Source organism: Salvelinus sp. IW2-2015, unplaced genomic scaffold, assembly GCF_002910315.2.
Source record: "Salvelinus sp. IW2-2015 unplaced genomic scaffold, ASM291031v2 Un_scaffold2641, whole genome shotgun sequence".
Classification (NCBI taxonomy): Eukaryota; Metazoa; Chordata; class Actinopteri; order Salmoniformes; family Salmonidae; genus Salvelinus; species Salvelinus sp. IW2-2015.
Window position 1 is genome coordinate 107,428 of NW_019943948.1, and position 19,170 is coordinate 126,597.

Genomic DNA, 19,170 nt, shown 5'->3' on the forward strand with positions numbered 1-19,170 from the left:
AGAAAGCTCAAGGCTCACTTCTATCCCAGAGTCCTCTGGGAGAAGCATCCCCTGGTCTTTTCAGAGGGAGTAAATCACACAACACTCCTCATCATGGTCACCACCAGGCAAGGTGGGGTACAGAGAAAGCAGGTTTAGACTAATGTAGTGAGACAGAGTTAGGTTTACTGAACACTGTGGAAGTCCCCATTAACCTGCCCCACATCTCCTCTCTTACGAGTCGTTCTCCATCTGTCTCTCTATCTCCTGCTCTACCCCATATCCCTCCTCTTTTCTCTCCCTCTCGGCTTTAAGTGTGTATGTACTGACATGTATGTGAATCTGATAGATGAACACACACACACACTACATGTACTTGTAAAGCCTTTTGTCTGTAATGTATTTGTTCATATGTGGAACCCCAGTAAGACTAGCTGTTACTGATGAGGATCCTAATCAAATAAAACAAATCTCAAATCTTTCTCCCTCTGTTTCCCTTTCTCTCTCTCTCTCTCTCTCTCTCTTTCCCTTCTCTCTCTCTCTCTCTACCTCTCTCTCTACCTCTCTCTCTCTGTTTCCCTTTCTCTCTCTCTCTCTGTTTCCCTTTCTCTTTCTCCCTCTCTGTTTCCCTCTCTCTTTCTCTCCTCCCTCTCTCAACCTCTGTTTCCCTTCTCTCTCTCTCTGTTTCCTTTCTCTTTCTCCCTCTCTGTTTCCCTCTCTCTTTCTCTCCCTCTCTCTCTCAATCTCTGTTTCCCTTTCTCTCTCTCTCTCTCTCTCTGTTCCCTTCTCTCTCTCTCTCTCTCACCTCTCTCGCTCTCTGTTCCTTTTCTCTTCTCTCTCTCTCTCTGTTTCCCTTTCTCTTTCTCCCTCTGTTTCCCTTTCTCTTTCTCCCTCTTTCTCTCCCTCTCTCTCTCAATCTCTGTTCCCTTTCTCTTTCTCCCTCTCTGTTTCCCTCTCTCTTTCTCTCCCTCTCTCTCTCAATCTCTGTTTCCCTTTCTCTCCCTCTCTCTCTGTCCCCTCTCTCTTTCTCTCCCTCTCTCTCTCAATCTCTGTTTCCCTTTCTCTCTCAGTTCCCCTCACTCTTTCTCTCCCTCTAACTCTCCCAATCTCTGTTTCCATTCTCTCCCTCTCTCTCATCCCCTCTCTTTCTCTCCCTCTCTCTCCCAATCTCTGTTTCCCTTTCTCTCTCTCCCTCTCTCTCTCTTTCTTGAACTCTGTTTCCCTTCTCTCTCTCCCTCTCTCTCTCCCTCTCTTTCTTGAACTCTGTTTCTTTATTCTTCTCTCACATTGTTTTTCTCTTGTCCTTTCTCCCCTCTCACTCTCTCTAATTTGTCTCTCGGGCCCTAAGTTACTGCTTCATGGATGGTGTGTCATGTGAGATCTCCCAGCTGTAACTTTCACGTCATCTCCAGTTGGTTTATCTGCTTTCATGACCCGTCTTATCACGGTTGGAAGCTGGTAGTTCCACGCAGTTCAGTGCTGAAAGCAAATGAGCTGAGACTCATATGGTAACCTGGCTACTCACCATAAAACAGTTTGAAGGTGAATTTGATCTCTCGTGTGTTATGTGAAATGCGTTATCCACTAAATATGAACAGTATGCATATGGACAGCAGTGACTTTTAGAATGTTATACAGTTCATTATGCCTTAAAGACTATGGATGTGTGTAAGAAGACAGACTCTCGACAGATCATGCTGACTTGGAATTTTCCCAACGCTGAGAATATTATCGCTTTTCCAGAGCATGGTGGCTCAATCATCACAGCCTTGCCTCAGAGTGCATGTTTAAAGCCTTTCTGTAATATCATCTAGCGTCAGACACTAGATAAGTCAGGAATTTCACTTTTGCATCAGCCTTTCATTCTCTGTATGAACATTCCTTATAGCAAATCTAAAGCCGTGACAGTGTCCAGACACACAACAGAGCACAGGACAAGAGAAGACATCCTATTAACTTTCAATTAGCAACATTTCTCTCTTTATGTATGTCTCTCTCTCTCGCTATCGCTCTCTCTCGCTCTCTCTCTCTCGCCATATCACTACCATATCACTACTTTACATTAAATAGTGGCCTAGCACCCATGATGGAGATAAACCTATTTAGACAGAGTGCACAAGGCAAACACAAGTGTAAGGACACCGACAGGAGTGTTGACCTGCAGGAGCAGGCTATTTGCTCTGATAATAACACTAACACGTTACATCAGCCTTAGCAGAAACCTGAGTTGACACAGGATGTTTTGTTGACGTTTGTGATACGTTTTGCAGCGTGTCTTGGGGTTTGTGATACGTTTGCAGCGTGTCTTGGGGGTATGTGATACGTTTGTAGCGTGTCTTGGGGGTTGCTGTTGTGACAGGGATCTTTTATGACAGAGTGTGGCACAAGGAAGGTTGTCTTAGCGAGAACACACACCTCTGCTCTTCTGTGGGCTGAGAGGAGCATGAACCTGTGGGTTTTAACCTGGCTAATTTATAGACTCACATTGAAAGGGCAGAGGCAGCATTGTGGATACCACAAAGACACTCTGGATAAAATGTTTAGCCATTTGGGGTGAAATATTACATGCACGGGTTTCTTTCCCATTAAGAGGTCGTTAAACTCGGCTATCCTAGTCAATCCCAGTAAATCTAAGGGATAAAGGTCAATTTGCTGAGACAGGTCGCGAGGCAGACACATTGAGAATCCAGGCCATGAAGTCATGGTCGCAAAAGAAATGTGCGTCACTTGAACAGTCTTGTGGAGAACTGGGACACATCCGTTAGATTCAGAGAGTACACGTTTCCCTTTCTACAACGTATAATACCATGTTTAGTACCATATATGCCTCTGCCTCTCTTAGATATGGACTTATGTTTTCTTTGAAGTAAATATTACAACAAAGTACATTGAGAGTGGAAACCAAGCCTTACAGTAGAATGTGATTTCATGTTTTGGTGTGACATTACATGGTATTTTTAGCCATAATGACATCCATTAGTTCCCACACTTCCCTGGTTGTGAAGTGCCTGTTTCGACAGTGGACATGAGTAGGCATATCCCTTCAATGAATAATATGTCTGTTTATTTGTTCTAAGCTAAATGTAAAGGAGACGTTTTTAAAGGCTCTGGGAAGTCTACTACTCGACTTGATTCACTCCTGTGCCGATTCTCTCTTGTTTAGTGGTTTCAAGTGCCACCTAGTGTTCCTACTGCACTGTAGATCGGTGTATCCAGGTGAAAAGCTTGATTAGTCAGGTCTGTACAGGTAGGTAATTTACTACAGAACAGGAGGTGAGCTCACAGTTCTTGGGAGTAAAAAAAAAAAAATTGTTGGGAGTAAACAGAAACTTCGCGCTTCTCTGGAATATTTTACTTGTATTGATTTAACGAATTATAATATTTTGTAATGCGGTGTTGTTGATTATTGACGATACGTGTTCTGAGTGTTTTTATAAGGAAATATAACATCAAACACAGCTGTTATCGGCGAACGTTCAAGGTAGGTGGTTATATTTCAGTTTCACCTGTCAACAACCAATGTCATTCATACCTGCTCAGTAACTTCATTTCGTGCCTGTTTTCTTCCAATCTTCTTGGATTTTACACACGTTTTAAAGTTAAAGGTTCACTATGCAGAAATTGCTCTGCCATTTCCTGGTTGCTAAAATTCTAATAGTTCGCCAAGTATAGTGTGGAGAATCATTGTATCTAAACCGCTGAAATATAATTTACATAACCAAAAATATTGTATTTTCAGCTGTTTGAAGCTGGTGTACGAAACCTAAAGTAAAAGAGGCAAAACCCGACATAAAAAAAAAGAAAGGAAGCATATAAATAAAGCACATAGAACAGATCTACCGCTTATTAGACTTGCTTTCAATGAGAATTACAGATCTACAATTCATACTTATATGCGAATTTGGTCGGGTCGACCAAAAAGTGACATTTCAGTGTGAACAATTTAAGATGTAAAATTAAAACTCAAGTTTTTAAGGAAAGAATTGCTAAGCAATCAACAGATAAATTGTATTAGGGCTTCTGAACAGCTTTCTGATAAAAACTGGGTGTGTCTTGTTGTCGCTCACTTGTGAAATGCACGTTCTAACTTCTTATCTAATCTCTATGACCTATGCTCAAATCATTATCTGCAGGTGAATGGCGATYCTTTTGCATTTATTCATACTGTATCAACTGCTTCCCTGTGGAAACTTTGCTTGTATGAGAAAGTTATTACACACCACAGGGACGGAGGACCAGTCAAAAGAAGGTGAGAKGTGAGTTTCCAAACATCTTCAAACATCATTTTGTGATATTCCTAAATTATGGTATTAAAGTATTGTGTTTAAAAGTTTGCATCATTTTGTTCCACTCGTGTGATTGGGTCCCCTAGTTTTTGTGCAAGAGGAGCAGGCAAATGCATTCTTAGGACGCCATCTATTGGCCAACCGATTTGACTTTGAGCTCTTCACTCCTGGGAATTTGGAGAGGGAGTGCTTTGAAGAAGTCTGCAGCTATGAGGAAGCACGAGAGGTCTTTGAAAATGTCCCTCAGACTGTAAGTGATGCTGAGATGGTGTTCAGACAGATTTTGTGTGGTAGGGCCAGTCTCATGATCACAACCTGATGTTGTCTATGTTACTTCGCAGGAGGACTTCTGGAAAAAGTACACCGAGGGTAAGAGAAGTATGGCTAAGTATATCTACATGTATGTCGCAGGTCAACTATTTGCCTTTGTACTACTACTAATCGCACAGACTTTTCTAACTACACTGATGGGTACAGGGTGGCGGAAGACACCCTCAAGCAGGAGGACGAAATGCAAAACCTAATGCAGCCTTTAGCCCAGGGGTGCAACTCAGGCCCTTAAGTTCTGCAGTACAGTTTATTTTCTCCTTGACAGGTTTATTAGTCCATAAATGTTACAGGATGACTGGASAGAAACCTGGTTACTCTGGTAGAAATCAGTCTAGTTTAACAAAGCACCATACACTGTGAATCTTAAGGAGAGTTAGCAGCATTTTTAGGAATRTTGCAGTGTGTCATACATGCAAAAATACTTAAATTGGTTGTTTTTGTGTGATCGCACAGATGAGGACACGCGGCCATCGCGGCTGGATGTGACTGCCCTGCTTGTGGGTCTGATCGCGGCAGGGGTGGCCGTCGTCATCTTCGGCTAGCCTGCTGGTCTGGTACTTCTGCCAGGGGAGTTGTAAAGATAACCTCTCACGTGCAGGGTGATTAGATGAGAGGCATTATGTTGACTGAATGACAGTGGTCACTGGATCAATAGTTTGAATACGATCAAATGTTATTTGTCACATGCGCCGAATACAACAGGTGTAGGCTTTACCGTGAAATGCTTACTTACAAGCCCTTAATTAACCAACAATTGCAGTTTTTAGAAAAATAAGAGTTGAGGAAAATATTTGCTAAATAAACTAAAGTAAAAAAATAACAATAAAGAGGCTATATACAGGCGGTACCGAGTCAATGTGCGGTGTTACAGGTAGTCGAGGTATTGAGGTAACATGCACATGTAGATAGAGGTAAAGTGACTATGCATAGATGATAAACAGTGAGTAGCAGCAGCGTAAAAAGGGAGGGGTCAATGCAAATAGTCCGAGTAGCCATTTGATTAGCTATTCAGCAGTATTATGGCTTGGGGGTAGAAGCGGTTAAGAAGCGTTTTGGACCTAAACTTGGCGCTCCGGTACCGCTTGCCATGCGGTAGCAGAGAGAACAGTCTGACTTGGGTGGCTGGAGCCTTTGGCAATTTTTAGGGCCTTCCTAAAAAATAGTTGTTTGCCTAGTCTGTAGTTTATGTGGGTGCAGGTGCTGTGTGTGTGCGGGGGGTGTGTGTTGTGTGTGTGTGTGTGTGTGTGTATACGCACACATTCTTCAAAGGGATACTGCATCATTCCTGACTGTCTCTTCCAGCTCTGTTAGGGTGCGTCCAAGGCGCAGTAATGCCTCGCTCATGCGGAGACTGGATGAGGTCTCTCTGCAGCCTGTGCTCCTGCCCCCGCCGGAGGAGATTGACCCCCCAGGCCTGCCCTCCTATGAGGACGCCATCGGCAAAACCGGAACGCACGACGCCCCACCTCCTCCTTACCCTGGGATACACACGCATGCTCATGTATACACATACACATGATTGTGCTGGTTGCTGCAGAGAAGGAAGTCAAAGGGGAGTTTTTTTCGTTTTTTTATTTTCACCTTTATTTAACCAGGCAGGCCAGTGGAGAACAAGTTCTCATTTACAACTGTGACCTGGCCCAGATAAAAGCAAAGCAGTGCGACACAAACAACAACACACAGTTACACATGGAATAAACAAACGCACAGTCAGTAACACAATAGAAAAAATCTATATACAGTGTTGTGCAAATGAGGTACGATTAGGGAGGTAAAGCGTAAATAGGCCGTAGTGGCGAAGTAATTAAAATTTAGCAATAAACACTGGAGTGATAGATGTGCAGAAGATGAACGTTACAAGTAGAGATACTGGGGTGCAAAGATAAAAATAAATAACAATATGGGGATGAGTAGTTGGATGGGCTATTTACAGATGGGCTATGACAGGTGCAGGGATCTGTGAGCTGCTCTGACAGCTGATGCTTAAGAGTGAGTGTAGCTGACGTAAAATGGCTACCTAGTTAGCTGTGCGGGCTACTAGCATTCAACGGTGACGTCACTCGCTCTGCGACCTTGAGCTGGTTGTTTCCTTTGCTCTGCAAGGGCCACTGCTTTTGTTGAGTGACAGGTAATGATGCTTTGCAGGTAACAGTTGTCGATGGGTTCAGTGTCCTCCCTGGTTCGAGCCCAGGTTGTGGGAAGGAGATTGACGCAACCAACACTGTTACACATACCCCAAAAACTTGCTTTACCTATCTACATTTAATTATAACTTCAAAAATGTTCATACATTAAAATCTTTTTCAAAACATTTTTTGTACAATTTTATTTTGGTTTATAGACAGTAGAGATCTTTCTAACCTTGCCTTGTTGGGGGAACAACATGTTAACTTTGTTGTTTCTTTCCCACAGAGTCTCAACCTGGAAGTATTCGACGATAGCACCTTCCACCTCGCTGGATGAATGTCTCCATATGAGCACATCAAATGCTACTAAAGAGGTTTAGATCTATTACTTTACATGGTTGTTCTCCACCGTGCATGTTCCAGATGTGATTTTATTGTAATACCTTGTGATAATTGTAGATCTGTGTGACTGATTACCTCTTTTACCTCTTCCGTTACCTGCAATTCGAGATGTTTAGCATATTTATCTATTGTACAAATGTTTAGCAATTTTTCTGCATGTGCCAAAATTGATTTATTCCTCATCACTTATTCCTCACTTATGTCAACTTTTGAGTTGGACCTGCTTCAACCCATAACCCGTAACACTTGACATGATATACTTAGTTTAACTGTAACCTGTCAACTGCTCTGCTTTTATGAATGGAAAATGAAGCATGAGAAACCGTATTGAGTATATACCTGTGTAGGCTGCTGAGGGAGGACGGATCATAATAAAGGCTGGAACGGATCGAATGGAATGGCATCAAGCACCTGGAAACCATGTGTTTTGTATTTAATATCATTCCACTGATTCCGCTCCAGCCATTACCACGAGCCCGTCCGACCCAATTAAGGTTGCCACCAACCTGTGGTATACACACAAGTCTGCCTACTACTGTAGCCTGTTGGTTAATGACACAATATGAGCATAGTGTTAGGACAGACTGAAGAATTGACACTTCCACATTCTCTGAATCATATTAGATGTACAGTGGCTTCTAAAAGTATTGGGACAGTGACAATTTTTTTTGTAGAAAGTTAGATGCACAAATATCATCCCCCCCCCAACCTCCCCTGTTATTGTAATGGTGAGATGTTAGCATGTCTTGGGGGTATGATCTTTGTGCATCTGTAACTTTCATTATTCACGATTCCTTCAGGATTATCTTTAATCATGGGCAGCGTCCACATTAATGTAGAAGTGTTTAGAAACATATTATATTCTTATTTACAATAAAAGTGACTCCCAAATGACACAAATCAAATTTTATTTGTCACATTCGCCAATACAACAGTGTAGACCTTACAGTGAAATGCGTACTTACAAGCCCTTAACCAACAATGCTTTAAGAAGGTAAGAAAAAAACAAGTGATTAGTAGAAAATACATTATTTACCATTAATTTCTATTGGGCACAAAGTAATCTTAAACACAACCAAAACAAGCAGCAAATAAATCCAATACATTTTATAGAGTCACAAGTTTGATGTATCATTGAGTGCTACGAATATGGGACCAAATAATTAACTTTTTAATACACATATAAGTGAGTTTGTCCCAATACTTTTTTTGGGGGGGGGGGGCATGTACAAAAGGTGCTGTAATTTCGAAACGGTTCGGCCAATATAGATGAAAATACCCTCAAATTAAAGCTGACAGTCGGCACTTTAACCTCCTAGTCGTATCATTTCAAAACCAAAGTACATAGACAAAATGTGTCACTGTCCCAATACTTTTGGCGCTCACTGTATGTGTTGTAACTGCTCAAGTAGACTGTGTGAGTTTGATGACATCACACTCAGTGTTTGACTTGGACTGAAATACTGTATGTGCCGGTACTCATTTACCTGTACTGTTGTTTATAATATAATTTATATTATATTTATATATATGTATGTCTGTGCAGAACTCTGCAATACATTTGAGCTAATATCTATAGGCGGTGCAGAAACTGAAGCAGTAGGACATTTGTGGTGCCAGTACCAGTTCCGGTGAGCTCCTGCCCACGTCAAGCACTGATCACATGCTATTATGAGTGTCCCAGGAAGTCTATGCTCTTTTCTGAAGCTCCATTCATTAATGAAGAAGAAACCTATCCATGATATTTAATGAAGTGCCTGTTAAATTGTCATAACAGGTGCACTTTGTTTATAGGGTTTTACAACCACAGGTTGGGATAAATTAGTTTCTATTCTGGACACTATTGAGTAGTGGGCTGTTTCTTTACCCATTCATTTGTAAAATAGGATATTGAATTAATACTGCTCACATCTGAGCATGACTTCTGTAAGGATTAGGAGGTATAGTGACACATGTGCGTTTTGTCTTTGGATTTTAGATCTATGAATGATGTCAATAGTGAGGTTGACATCATGGGACAATGTACTGTATGTGTACTTGATGCTTGGTATGACTGATTGTGTACTTTAAGTCTATGAAACATGTTAACTGTCAGAGGATCATTTCATAAATTGACATTTTAATGATTGTCTTGTCTCTCTGAAGAATGTTTGAATGGTGAAGTGTTAATGTTTACAGCAAAACCAAAGGCTATCATTATTTTGATCATTAAATTGTCTGCAAATTATATCATGAATTCTTACATAATTCTGTGACCGTGCAAAGGTAAAAAAAAAGTCTGCGAAGGTCGTGTTAATAAATATATGATCAGTGATATGACTGACTATTGATGCCATTTCAGACAGGTATAAAACGTTTCACACAAAGAAATATTGCTCCATTATTATCATTGAAGGAAAAACTCTTCCAATTTAAGCAGGGTTGGCGGTGCATCATGGGAAATAAACCAACATGGGGACCTGATCCAAGTACCAAACCACCATGCAGTGCCTGCACAGTTTTTGATTAAGGAAAACGAACAGTGATTATCATCATAACCTCATGCTAAAGAGAAGCGGTTAAAAAGTTGCAGGACTAAACAGCTGAACTTGACGGCGCCTAGCAATCTATGGTCCGGGAGAATGTGATTGTTTTGTCCGGCGCCGCGCTCGTATGTGTGCCTACTGCTTCACAAAGCGCCATCGGGGAAGTGCATCACTCCCAGCCTTCGACGGATGATGGACCGGAATTACCCGAATTCCAGTTTCGCAGACCCGCTGGCCCCACCAGCACAGACCGTAGCCTGGGCCTATGAGCGGAGCACCGCAAGCATAAAGCCAAGGTAAATGAGATGAAGGAGAGGGCGGGTCACCTTTCACGGAAAATTCCGGTGATGGAAGGCCTAYCACAACAAACAGAAATGTGACGAGCTTTTAAAGTTAACGCGTCGTGTTATGGAACAATTGGGTCGAGGGCTTGACGTATGAATAGAAAGTTACTGATCACTCATTGAACAGTGTTTTGGAAATGTTGGACACCCCTACGATCTGTAGCACGCCATCAGCTACGTAGCTATGTTGCACGTTAATTGTCAATATGCACAATTAACTATCTACATGCAAGAATGCAATTATGTCGAATAGTTCAATCAATTATTCGATCGCTTAGAATGAACCAMCTTTAACTAGGAAAGAAGTCGCCAGACAGATCCGCGTAATCACACTGATGTACGGGTATATTTGCATAGCTAGCTAGATACGTTGTTGCGCGTAAGGTTGTCAAATCTGAGGTGTTTKATTTMCTGATAAACTGGTCATTGACATGGTCTCACATTTTAGGAAGTAGCCTGACTGTTTGGATTCTGTTTTGACTGAAAGAGATGTCACAGAAAGACTGGTGTTTTGTACAGTTTGTTGACAGTTGTCTGACGTCTACATCGTGGTCAACTCTGAATGTTTACTTCTTCAGAGCATTGCTGTCATTGACCGTTGAACAAAATGATGAATGTGAAAGTCGAAATGTAAAAGTCGTGCTTGTCACACGTATATTTGGGAGGCTCAGTGGTGTGGTTGATAATGTGTATTTTTTCTTGTTCCGCTCTCTGTGTGGAGTTAACCTGAATTGCCTGTGAAAATATCCTGTTTTATAAATGGATAGCGCTGAAAATGTGGACACCAGCTGCCCTAGTTTGGTATCTGCTGAGTACAGACACACAGCGAGAGACAAAAGGAAGTTAGTCCGTGCCAATAACAGTTGATCAGATATGTGGATATTGAGGTTAAGTCTTTAGCTAAACCCTAACTACCTGTTTTCTGACATTAAGTTTAAACACAATTTGACAGCATCATGTCTCTCGTCTTGGCAGACTGGGCTCTTCAACTCATTTCCATCTGGATGAAGAGAGGAGCCCTCGTTAGTGGTGTGAGTGGGAATCTCTGTCACGACATGAACTGTGGAGCCCCACACAGTGCCTCGGAGCAGACTGCCACCACCTCCTCGTTCCACCCCAGGGTCAGAGGAGAGAGGGAGAAGTAAAGGGAGAGCGAGGGGCTGGTTAGAGATCAGTCACTTCACAGGTTATGGAGGGAAACTGGGATTGACACACTTAGGGGGGTGCGTGGGGTCTTGTTTTAACCTACTCACCAGCACATGTTTAGTTGAACAGTTTTAGGGGTAGGTAAGTTAAATCAGGGAAGGTAGCATATCAGACAGGTGGGTTTTAAAACAGTTTTTAGTTGTTTTATGGTGAAGCTGTTAGTACTAGTACTATGTCATTACATTATGAAAGTAGGCTAGACTGAACATGCTTGAAGCCTGCTCCTGAGTTCTCTCTCCAACTGCTCATTGTCCCTGTGAGTGTTGAACCGCCAGGAAAAGGACTTGGCCAGCGTCTGTCTTTAGAGAGAACGGTGGTTTCACTCTAGAAAATAGACTATCCCACTCAGGGAGGAGGTGTGATAATGTCTTCCTGACCTTTTCACTTTTCTCTGTCTGTTGTGAAAGCACCAGCGTTTTGGTTGGTTCCGCCAAACTGGTCACAGTGAGAATCAGCGTTTTGGTTGGTTCCTCCAAGCTGATCAGTGAGAATCAGCGTTTTGGTTGGTTCCTCCAAACTGATCAGTGAGAATCAGCGTTTTGGTTGGTTCCTACAAGCTGATCAGTGAGAATCAGTGTTTTGGTTGGTTCCTCCAAGCTGATCAGTGAGAACAGCGTTTTGGTTGGTTCCTCCAAGCTGATCAGTGAGAATCAACTCAGGGGATTTAGCTTTGACTTGGGTCCTAGTTTGTGACTAGCGCTAGCTTATCTCTCCTCACCCTTGTGTTGTAGATAGTAGGGATGTGTTAGTGAAACAGAGGGACAGAGAGAGAAGCAGATGAGAGGACTCCCTTCCAGCTGTGCTTCCCCCCAGACAGCTGTTTGTCTCCTGACTAGAACATCAGTCAGTCTGCTCTGTGTTCATCGCACCGAGACGTATCGTATTATCTGAATAATAGGAAATGGGACATGTTCATCACATGGAAACAAAATGGAGCCGGACAGACTGATCGTTCTGGGGGTTTGGGTGGGGGGCTGTGACGATATCAGTATAACAATATTTCTTTGATAGCGAAAATGAAAACACGAAGCAGACAACTCTTTGGTACTTTAAAACCTGCTGTATGTAAAATATTGTGAGCTACAGATGGAAAAATAAATAATAGACTCTGGATGACGTAATGTTTGTTTCCAACATTAGGACTGTTTTCCTAAAAGAAGTTTGGTCCGCTTCGGGTTTTGTTTCTTTGTCAAGATACCTAATGAGTTGCGATACTGGTAGCGTACCGGCCCTAGTTGTTTTTACCACATGTTTTGATGGAAAGTAGTAGCTAGCTAGCTGTTTGTACAGGGCCTTTCATTCTCAAGTTTTTATACTGACAAGGCTGTTTTGATGCGCCAGTCAATTGTAAAGTGCGGAATTAAAGTTTAATTGGATGCAAATAACCCAAGGTTCATAAGGTAGTCTGTCCTCTTAAGTCCATTGCTCTCTGTTTCTTTCATATAGCCTCTGCTTCTGTGTGTGGTTAGGCCTTTGTAGGTTTCAAGACTGAGGCCGACATAAAAATATCCCACAGCTCATAACCCTGTTATGACTTGTAACAATCCATCTTGCTTTCCTCACCCTGCTTGGGTTCCCCTGTACAGTGTACATGAATAATTCACCTCTGGCGATGCCAGTCTTTTGTGTCACTCTGGGGGGCTGTGGAAAGGGCATGAGAAGCACCAGCTGGTTGTCTAGCTACAGTGACACTATTCATGACAGTGCAGGTTGATAGTGCTGCATGTTACCTGTGTGGTAGCTAAGCTGTGAGCAGGGAACAACAAGTGTGTCTGCTCTCATGTTGTGTGTGACCCCTGTTTAGTACAGCAGTCTTCATATGAGCTCATCTGACACCCTGTTATAATCAATACTAGTGTTTCTATAAAATAAGGACGTGTTATGTTTGAGTTCTGTCTACGTATAACATTTTATAATCTGTTTAACTTTGTTTCTAATGCTAAAAAAAAACAATAAGCTCTTATGTGACTGTCAATTGTAAAATTATCAATGGGTGAGAGATTTTTTATATCAATTGATTGAGACCTGTCCTGCACCACATTGTTAATGGACTCCATTGCGCCTGACACACTTTTGTAAGCTTGCATCACGGGCCTATAAATACCGTCTGGGTCTCTGTATGACAGGGCAAGGTCCAGGGGACTGACAGGGCAAGGTCCAGGGGACTGACAGGGCAAGGTCCAGGGGACTGACAGGGCAAGTCCAGGGACTGCAGGCAAGTCAGGGGATGACAGGGGCACAGTGTGCTGTTGTGATGGTGGTCAACACGTGTTGTTGATGTATGGAATAAGCTTGTCTGCTTTAGTGCCTCAGGCATGGTGAGGTTGCACAGTAAAGGTGCAAAATGTGCGTGTCCTAATGTGTGTGGTGTTGTGTTCCTTTCCGCAGGCCAGTTATGGTGCCACGCACCTGGAGTCAGAGCTCCTCCATCGGCAGACCTACGCCTGCACCCAGCTGCCCACCTACACCACTACCCATCACCCTCAGGTAAGATGGTGCTAAGAGGACTAAGAGTTTGGACTTGTTTAATTAACTGTAGAGGCTGCCACTCACACTGTGTTGTTATTGTAGGAAGACCATAGGAGAATGTTACTGTGCCTGCATCAGTAACGGTCATGTCTAGATGGATACAACTTTTGTCAAATTGACATTTTTTTTGCGAACCCGTTTCTTAACCTAATTCACCTAACCTGCTCCGAAAAGTACATTTTTGACACAATCTGTATCCCTTCTAGACAAAACCTCAGTAACCTCATGACATGTTCTCTGTCTCTCTTTACCGCCTCCCCTTCTTCCACCTCTCCCAGGTCTGTCGGGGGGGTTTGACTCAGGCACTAACACTACTGAGACCTCTGTCATGAACTTCCTGTCGGCCATGGAGTCTAGAGCCCTGCAGCAGGCTGGTCCTGTCGGGGCCTCTCTGCTCCCCCCTTTAGGACCACCACGTGGCAGACCGGTGAGGCCACACACATAACACACACCAAATGGCTGCGCTTGTTTGATTTGTTGTCGATTTATTAATGTTTCTGTGCGTCATGAATTCCAAAGAAAATTACATTTTGAATTGAGGCACCATGCTGATTTCAATTGGGAAATGGGGTTGTATCCATTCCACTCAGTTCATATATTAGACATCGTTGGCCTGTTCTCTTTCTACCTCTCTCATGTTTTGTTCATCTGTCATGTGTGAGCTGTGTTAGCGGCTTGTTTTTGTCCATGGTTTTGTATTTTGTTTGGATGTGTACTTGCCCGAAGATTTATCTTATTATTCATCTTTCTTTTTTCCCTTAGGGCTAACCCACCAGCTAACCCCACCACAGAGCTGTTCCTCACCGGTGCCCTGCCTACCAGCGCCACATTCCCCTACCCTGCCCCCCTCTCCTCTTATCAGCACCCTGGTGCCTTCCCCTCGCGGAGCTACGCCACCACCCCCTCCCTGGCCCTCCAGGACCACGCCTTCAGCACCTCCACCAACGGCKTMCTCTCCTCCCACCTCGACCCCCTGCTGCAGCTTAAACCCAGCCAGGCCACGCTACCTACCTCCCTGGCCTTCGACCGCCTCCCCACCCCCTCCCTGGGCGCCGCCCTCCCTCCCCAGTCATCCACATATCGCTCGGCCCAGGAGTCGGCCCCCCACCTCCTGCAGCCCCAGTTTGGGCTACTGCCCTTGGCTACCCAGTTYGCCCCCCAGCCTTACACGGTGCCCGTCTTCTCGGGCTCCATCGAGAGAGCACTTCAGCGGGAATGTAGTGTGATCAAGCACCACCAGKGGCCTTCTAGCAGCAGCCACGCTGTCTCGGAGCAGCTGCCTGGCWTGCAGCATTCCCTYCAGGGCTACCTCGGCTCAGGCAGCGGGGAGGGGGATGGCTCCTTCCAGCAGGACCCCTCGAGGCAGACCCCAGTGCCCTGCAGCACCTCCATGGGGACGGACTCCTCCCAYGGGGTCAACGGCGCGCAGCAGCCCAAGACGGGTGTGCAATCTCAGGCCTACCCCTCCTCCATCCCCTCTCCCTCTGGGTACTGCTCGTCCTCCACGGGTGCCAAGACTAAAGACTGTTCTTCCAAACTAGCCCCAGATGGCGGACAGGGTCACCCCCAGTCACAGGGTGAATCTCCAGAGAGCTACCCCTCCCCAGGCCAGGGGCCAGGGCTGAAGCATGGTTCGGTGATTGCCAGCCAACAGACTCAGCCGTACACATCGGCCCCYCTGCCCAGTCTGCTGTCCACTCTCAGCCACTCTCAGAGTTACATCACCTCCCAGGCTTACTCCTCTTCCTCCTCAGACCTCCTCAGGCCTTCTCTCTATAAGACTCTGCCCTCCTTCTCTGGCCATTCAGGCAATGTAGCGTCTGTCAGTCAGTCCCTGGTCTACTGCTCCAGCCCTGGGCAGAGCCAGGAGGATGTGGGCCAGTACGGAGCCCAGGTTCAGGGCCTGTGTCTGGGCAACCCCTCTCAGAGCTCCCCCGCCAGCCACTCTCAGGGTGCCCCTAACGTGAGCTACCTGTCTCAGGGGCAGGCTTCGGTCACTCAGTCTCAGAGCTACGCCGCAGGACAATCCCTCAGCGCCCCCTACCCCTCCACCAGCGTCCAGAGGTTACCCACATCAATATCAGGCCAGGGCTACACCCCCTTCTCTTCAGCCTCTCCCCTCGCCTTCCAGAACAACTGCAGGTCCTCAGTACAGGACGTAAAGCCAGCCTACTGCAAACTGGAACTGGAAGGAGAGATCCCCATCGAGGACCTCCAGGCTCTCCAGCAGGTCTCTTTAGAAACCTCCAGCCTGGGGGGCAGTGACAATGTGGTCTACGTAGTCTCCAAAATGGATGACCGTTACAACACTCAGAGTGTGATCCGGAGCAACTCGCGAGCCGAAGACCAGCTCATGGGCCCAAAGACRAGAACCAACGCCCAGCTCATGTCTTCCCATGAGGAGCTGAAACAGCACTCGCTCCTGCTCAAAGGGCCCGAGCCACGGCAACAAAATCACCAGGCCTGCCCTGACCAACACCCAGAACCAGTACATCAGGGCCCCAACTCTCAGGTTCTACTGGAGCCTAATCGGGACCAGCAGATGGTCCTGATCCAGCGCCTCTCATCCACTGTGGTCTCAACCCTTCCAAGGTGCAGCTGACCCCTGGGTCAGGCCAGTCCCGGTCCAGTACCTTCACATGGAGGAATCATCTGATCAGCGTTAGCCTCAATGGCAGCCAGAGCCAGCCTGGGGCAGTAGGACAGAACACCATCACGGACTCCTCCAACTGCACCTCTCTTCGCCAAAAGACCCTTACAGCCAGTTGACCAATCAGCAGCAGTCGCAGGACGCCAAGCACCATTTTGCCCTGAGCTCCATCTGCTTCCCAGAGTCCATGCTGCTGGCGGACGAGAGAACATCCTGTCCAACGTGGACGACATCCTGGCTGCCACAGCAGCCGCCTGCGGTGTCACGCCGCAGGACTTTGTCAAAGCCACGCCGGCGCCGCTGAGGGCGACATGGCCGACCCAAGGGTCATTTCCAGACTGGGGACACCAGACACCAGTCACCTCGTTTCTCCTCTTCATCTTCCCAGACCTCCATCATCACCAACACTAACTCCCATAACACCATGACCCTGACACTCAATGGCTCTCCTATGACCTCAGACGGACACCAGTTCCCTAAAGGGGAGGGGCATCTGGCAACAGTACTCAATGTCACACTCACACACCACTGTAGTCAACCCCAGGCACGACATGGGCGCCGACGATGGTTTGCTACGGAAGCCCGGAGACGAGCCAGACAACATTTCGCCCAGAGGACAGTCTGTTTACCCTAGCAACAGAGCCGATGGCAACCCCAACGGAGGCCACCTGAGAATGAGTACCACCTGGCTGGCCTGGGGTACGACCCCTCAGGAACCTCAACAGAGGCAAGGCCAATAAGCAGAACCCAAAGGGCCCAAAGTCATCAAGAGAGAAGACGGCCTTGACGAGAGTCCCTCTGACGGCTTTGTCAACCCCAAAAAGAGGGTCCGCTCCAAGGCTTCGGCCAAGCCACCCGTTCCAGAGGAAGAGAACATCCAACAAAGGAAAAAGACAGTCCAGGCCAAGAGGCAGAACTCCCGGGGCAGCGACCCCACCAGCTCCCCCTCCACCTCGGAGGCGGTCTACGACAGCTACCAGCAGCAGGAGAGGATGAGGCAGAAGATCCGTGAGGTGGAGGAGCAACAGCCAGAGGTKAAAACAGGCTTCATCGGCTCCTTTCTGGACTTCCTCAAGTCAGGTCCCAAACAGCCCTTCTCCTCGCCCCCCGTACGGACCCCCAGTCGCTCCCGRAAGCCCTCGGCTTCGTCCAAGCGGCCCCTGTGCGCCATACCGCCTCTACCTCTGAAAARACAACCTCCATCAGCCCCATTGATAGGCGATGAGGGCCTTGGGGTTGCGGGGAGCTCTCAGCAGCAGCAGAGGCGTCTGGAGGAAGGGCTCCAGAAGAACCTGGAGACACTGCCATCGTTCAGCTCGGACGAGGATGAGAGCAGCGCTGGAAAGAACCAGGCCCTCCAGAACAGCATCAGCTCAGCCCTGTCGGCCCTGGACGAGCCCTCAGACAGGACACACAAAGCTGGTAAACATGGATAGGCTGCCCTTACAAGCCCTTAGGATTCAGTCATCTGGTTTGTTAGTTATCAGTGTAGTGTGAGACAGCATTGTGCCCTGAATGGATACCATTTAAATAAAATGCTTCGTTTTTTATCTTCAAAACCATTTTCATAAATCAAGGAAAATATGGCTTACGGCATTCATTAGTACCCATATTATTTAATATCTAATACCCCAACCTCTATCCCCTCTCTCCTCTCCCTTCTCCATCTCTTCTCTCCATCAACAGACAACAGACTCTCCAACTCTCTCCTGAAGCCAGACCAGGCTCCCAGCATGCCTCACTCAGCCTCCAAAGCCCAGGAGCAGCAGACGGCTGCACCGAAGGAGTCCTCGACAACCGGCTCGTCATCATCGGTGACTGGGTCGTCGGGGCAGGAGGGGGCGAAGCCGGCGCCCCCAGGCCAGCTGGCCGTCCAGCTGACCAGCGTGGCCATAGAAGGACTGACGGACGAAGAACTGTCGGACAGCGGGGGAGAGGGCATGTACCGCGAGAGGGACGAGTTTGTGGTCAAAAACGAGGACACAGGGAGCCTGAAGGTGGGAGGGATGGGAGGGGATTTGTGTGAAAGCAGACCTTGGCTGAGATTCCATTTTTGTGGCCAGTCAGTCTTATACAGTTAGTCCAGATATATATAAAACATATTTGTGTCTGTGTGTCTCTCTCTCTGTCTGTCTGTCTGTCTGGTTTGTTCTATTGATCCATGCTGAGACTTGTTCTGTGTGTGTGTGTGTGTGTGTGGTGGTTTGTGTAGGTGACATTGACAGCTGGACAGGAACCCCCAGCCATCTGGAAGGTCCAGAAAGCTCTGCTGCAGAAGTTTGTCCCTGAGCTGAGGGACAGCAAGAGAGTGTTCTCAGCCACTAACAGTGTAAGGACAGGTGTACATATGATTAGACACACACACACACACACCTATGCATGCACATACACACACTACTCACACTACTCACTACCATGTACAGGAATTTGTAAGTCGCTCTGGATAAGAGCGTCTGCTAAATGACTTAAATGTAAATGTAACACACACACTCACAGATGATGATTAGTGTGTGTGTATCAATCCCCATAGAGTTTGAATTCTTAACATTATTCTGTAAGCAGAGTAACATGAATCCACTCTGTTGTTCAGATGACAATACTGCTGTTGTGTGTGTGTGTGTGTGTGTATGCATCCGTCCTAGTATCTGGGCTACTTTGGTGACGCTAAGACCATGTACAGGAGGGTGTATGTCAAGTTCCTGGACACGGTCAACAAGAAGGAGTACGTCCGTGTCTGCAACCGTAAACCCCGCTGCAAGCCCATGTCCTCCATGAGGTACTGATATCTGTTCC

General features: G+C 46.1%; 2 protein-coding genes across 2 annotated transcripts; both read left to right on the plus strand.

Moving 5' to 3' along the window:
- Positions 1-3,236: 3,236 nt before the first annotated feature.
- Positions 3,237-6,129, plus strand: prrg4 (proline rich Gla (G-carboxyglutamic acid) 4 (transmembrane)). The gene is given in 7 exon segments (XM_024141636.2): positions 3,237-3,460; positions 4,113-4,228; positions 4,352-4,515; positions 4,607-4,634; positions 5,049-5,134; positions 5,136-5,194; positions 5,898-6,129. Coding segments are annotated over 6 exon segments (666 nt in total). The 5' UTR covers positions 3,237-3,460; positions 4,113-4,116; the 3' UTR covers positions 6,115-6,129.
- Positions 6,130-11,047: 4,918 nt separating this feature from the next.
- Positions 11,048-19,164, plus strand: qser1 (glutamine and serine rich 1). Its single transcript, XM_070440547.1, is given in 15 exon segments — positions 11,048-11,113; positions 13,587-13,685; positions 14,135-14,154; positions 14,490-16,282; positions 16,285-16,455; positions 16,458-16,580; positions 16,583-16,666; positions 16,669-16,695; positions 16,698-16,872; positions 16,874-17,043; positions 17,046-17,092; positions 17,094-17,799; positions 18,064-18,374; positions 18,590-18,706; positions 19,020-19,164. Coding segments are annotated over 15 exon segments (4,050 nt in total). The 3' UTR covers positions 19,161-19,164.
- Positions 19,165-19,170: the final 6 nt, after the last annotated feature.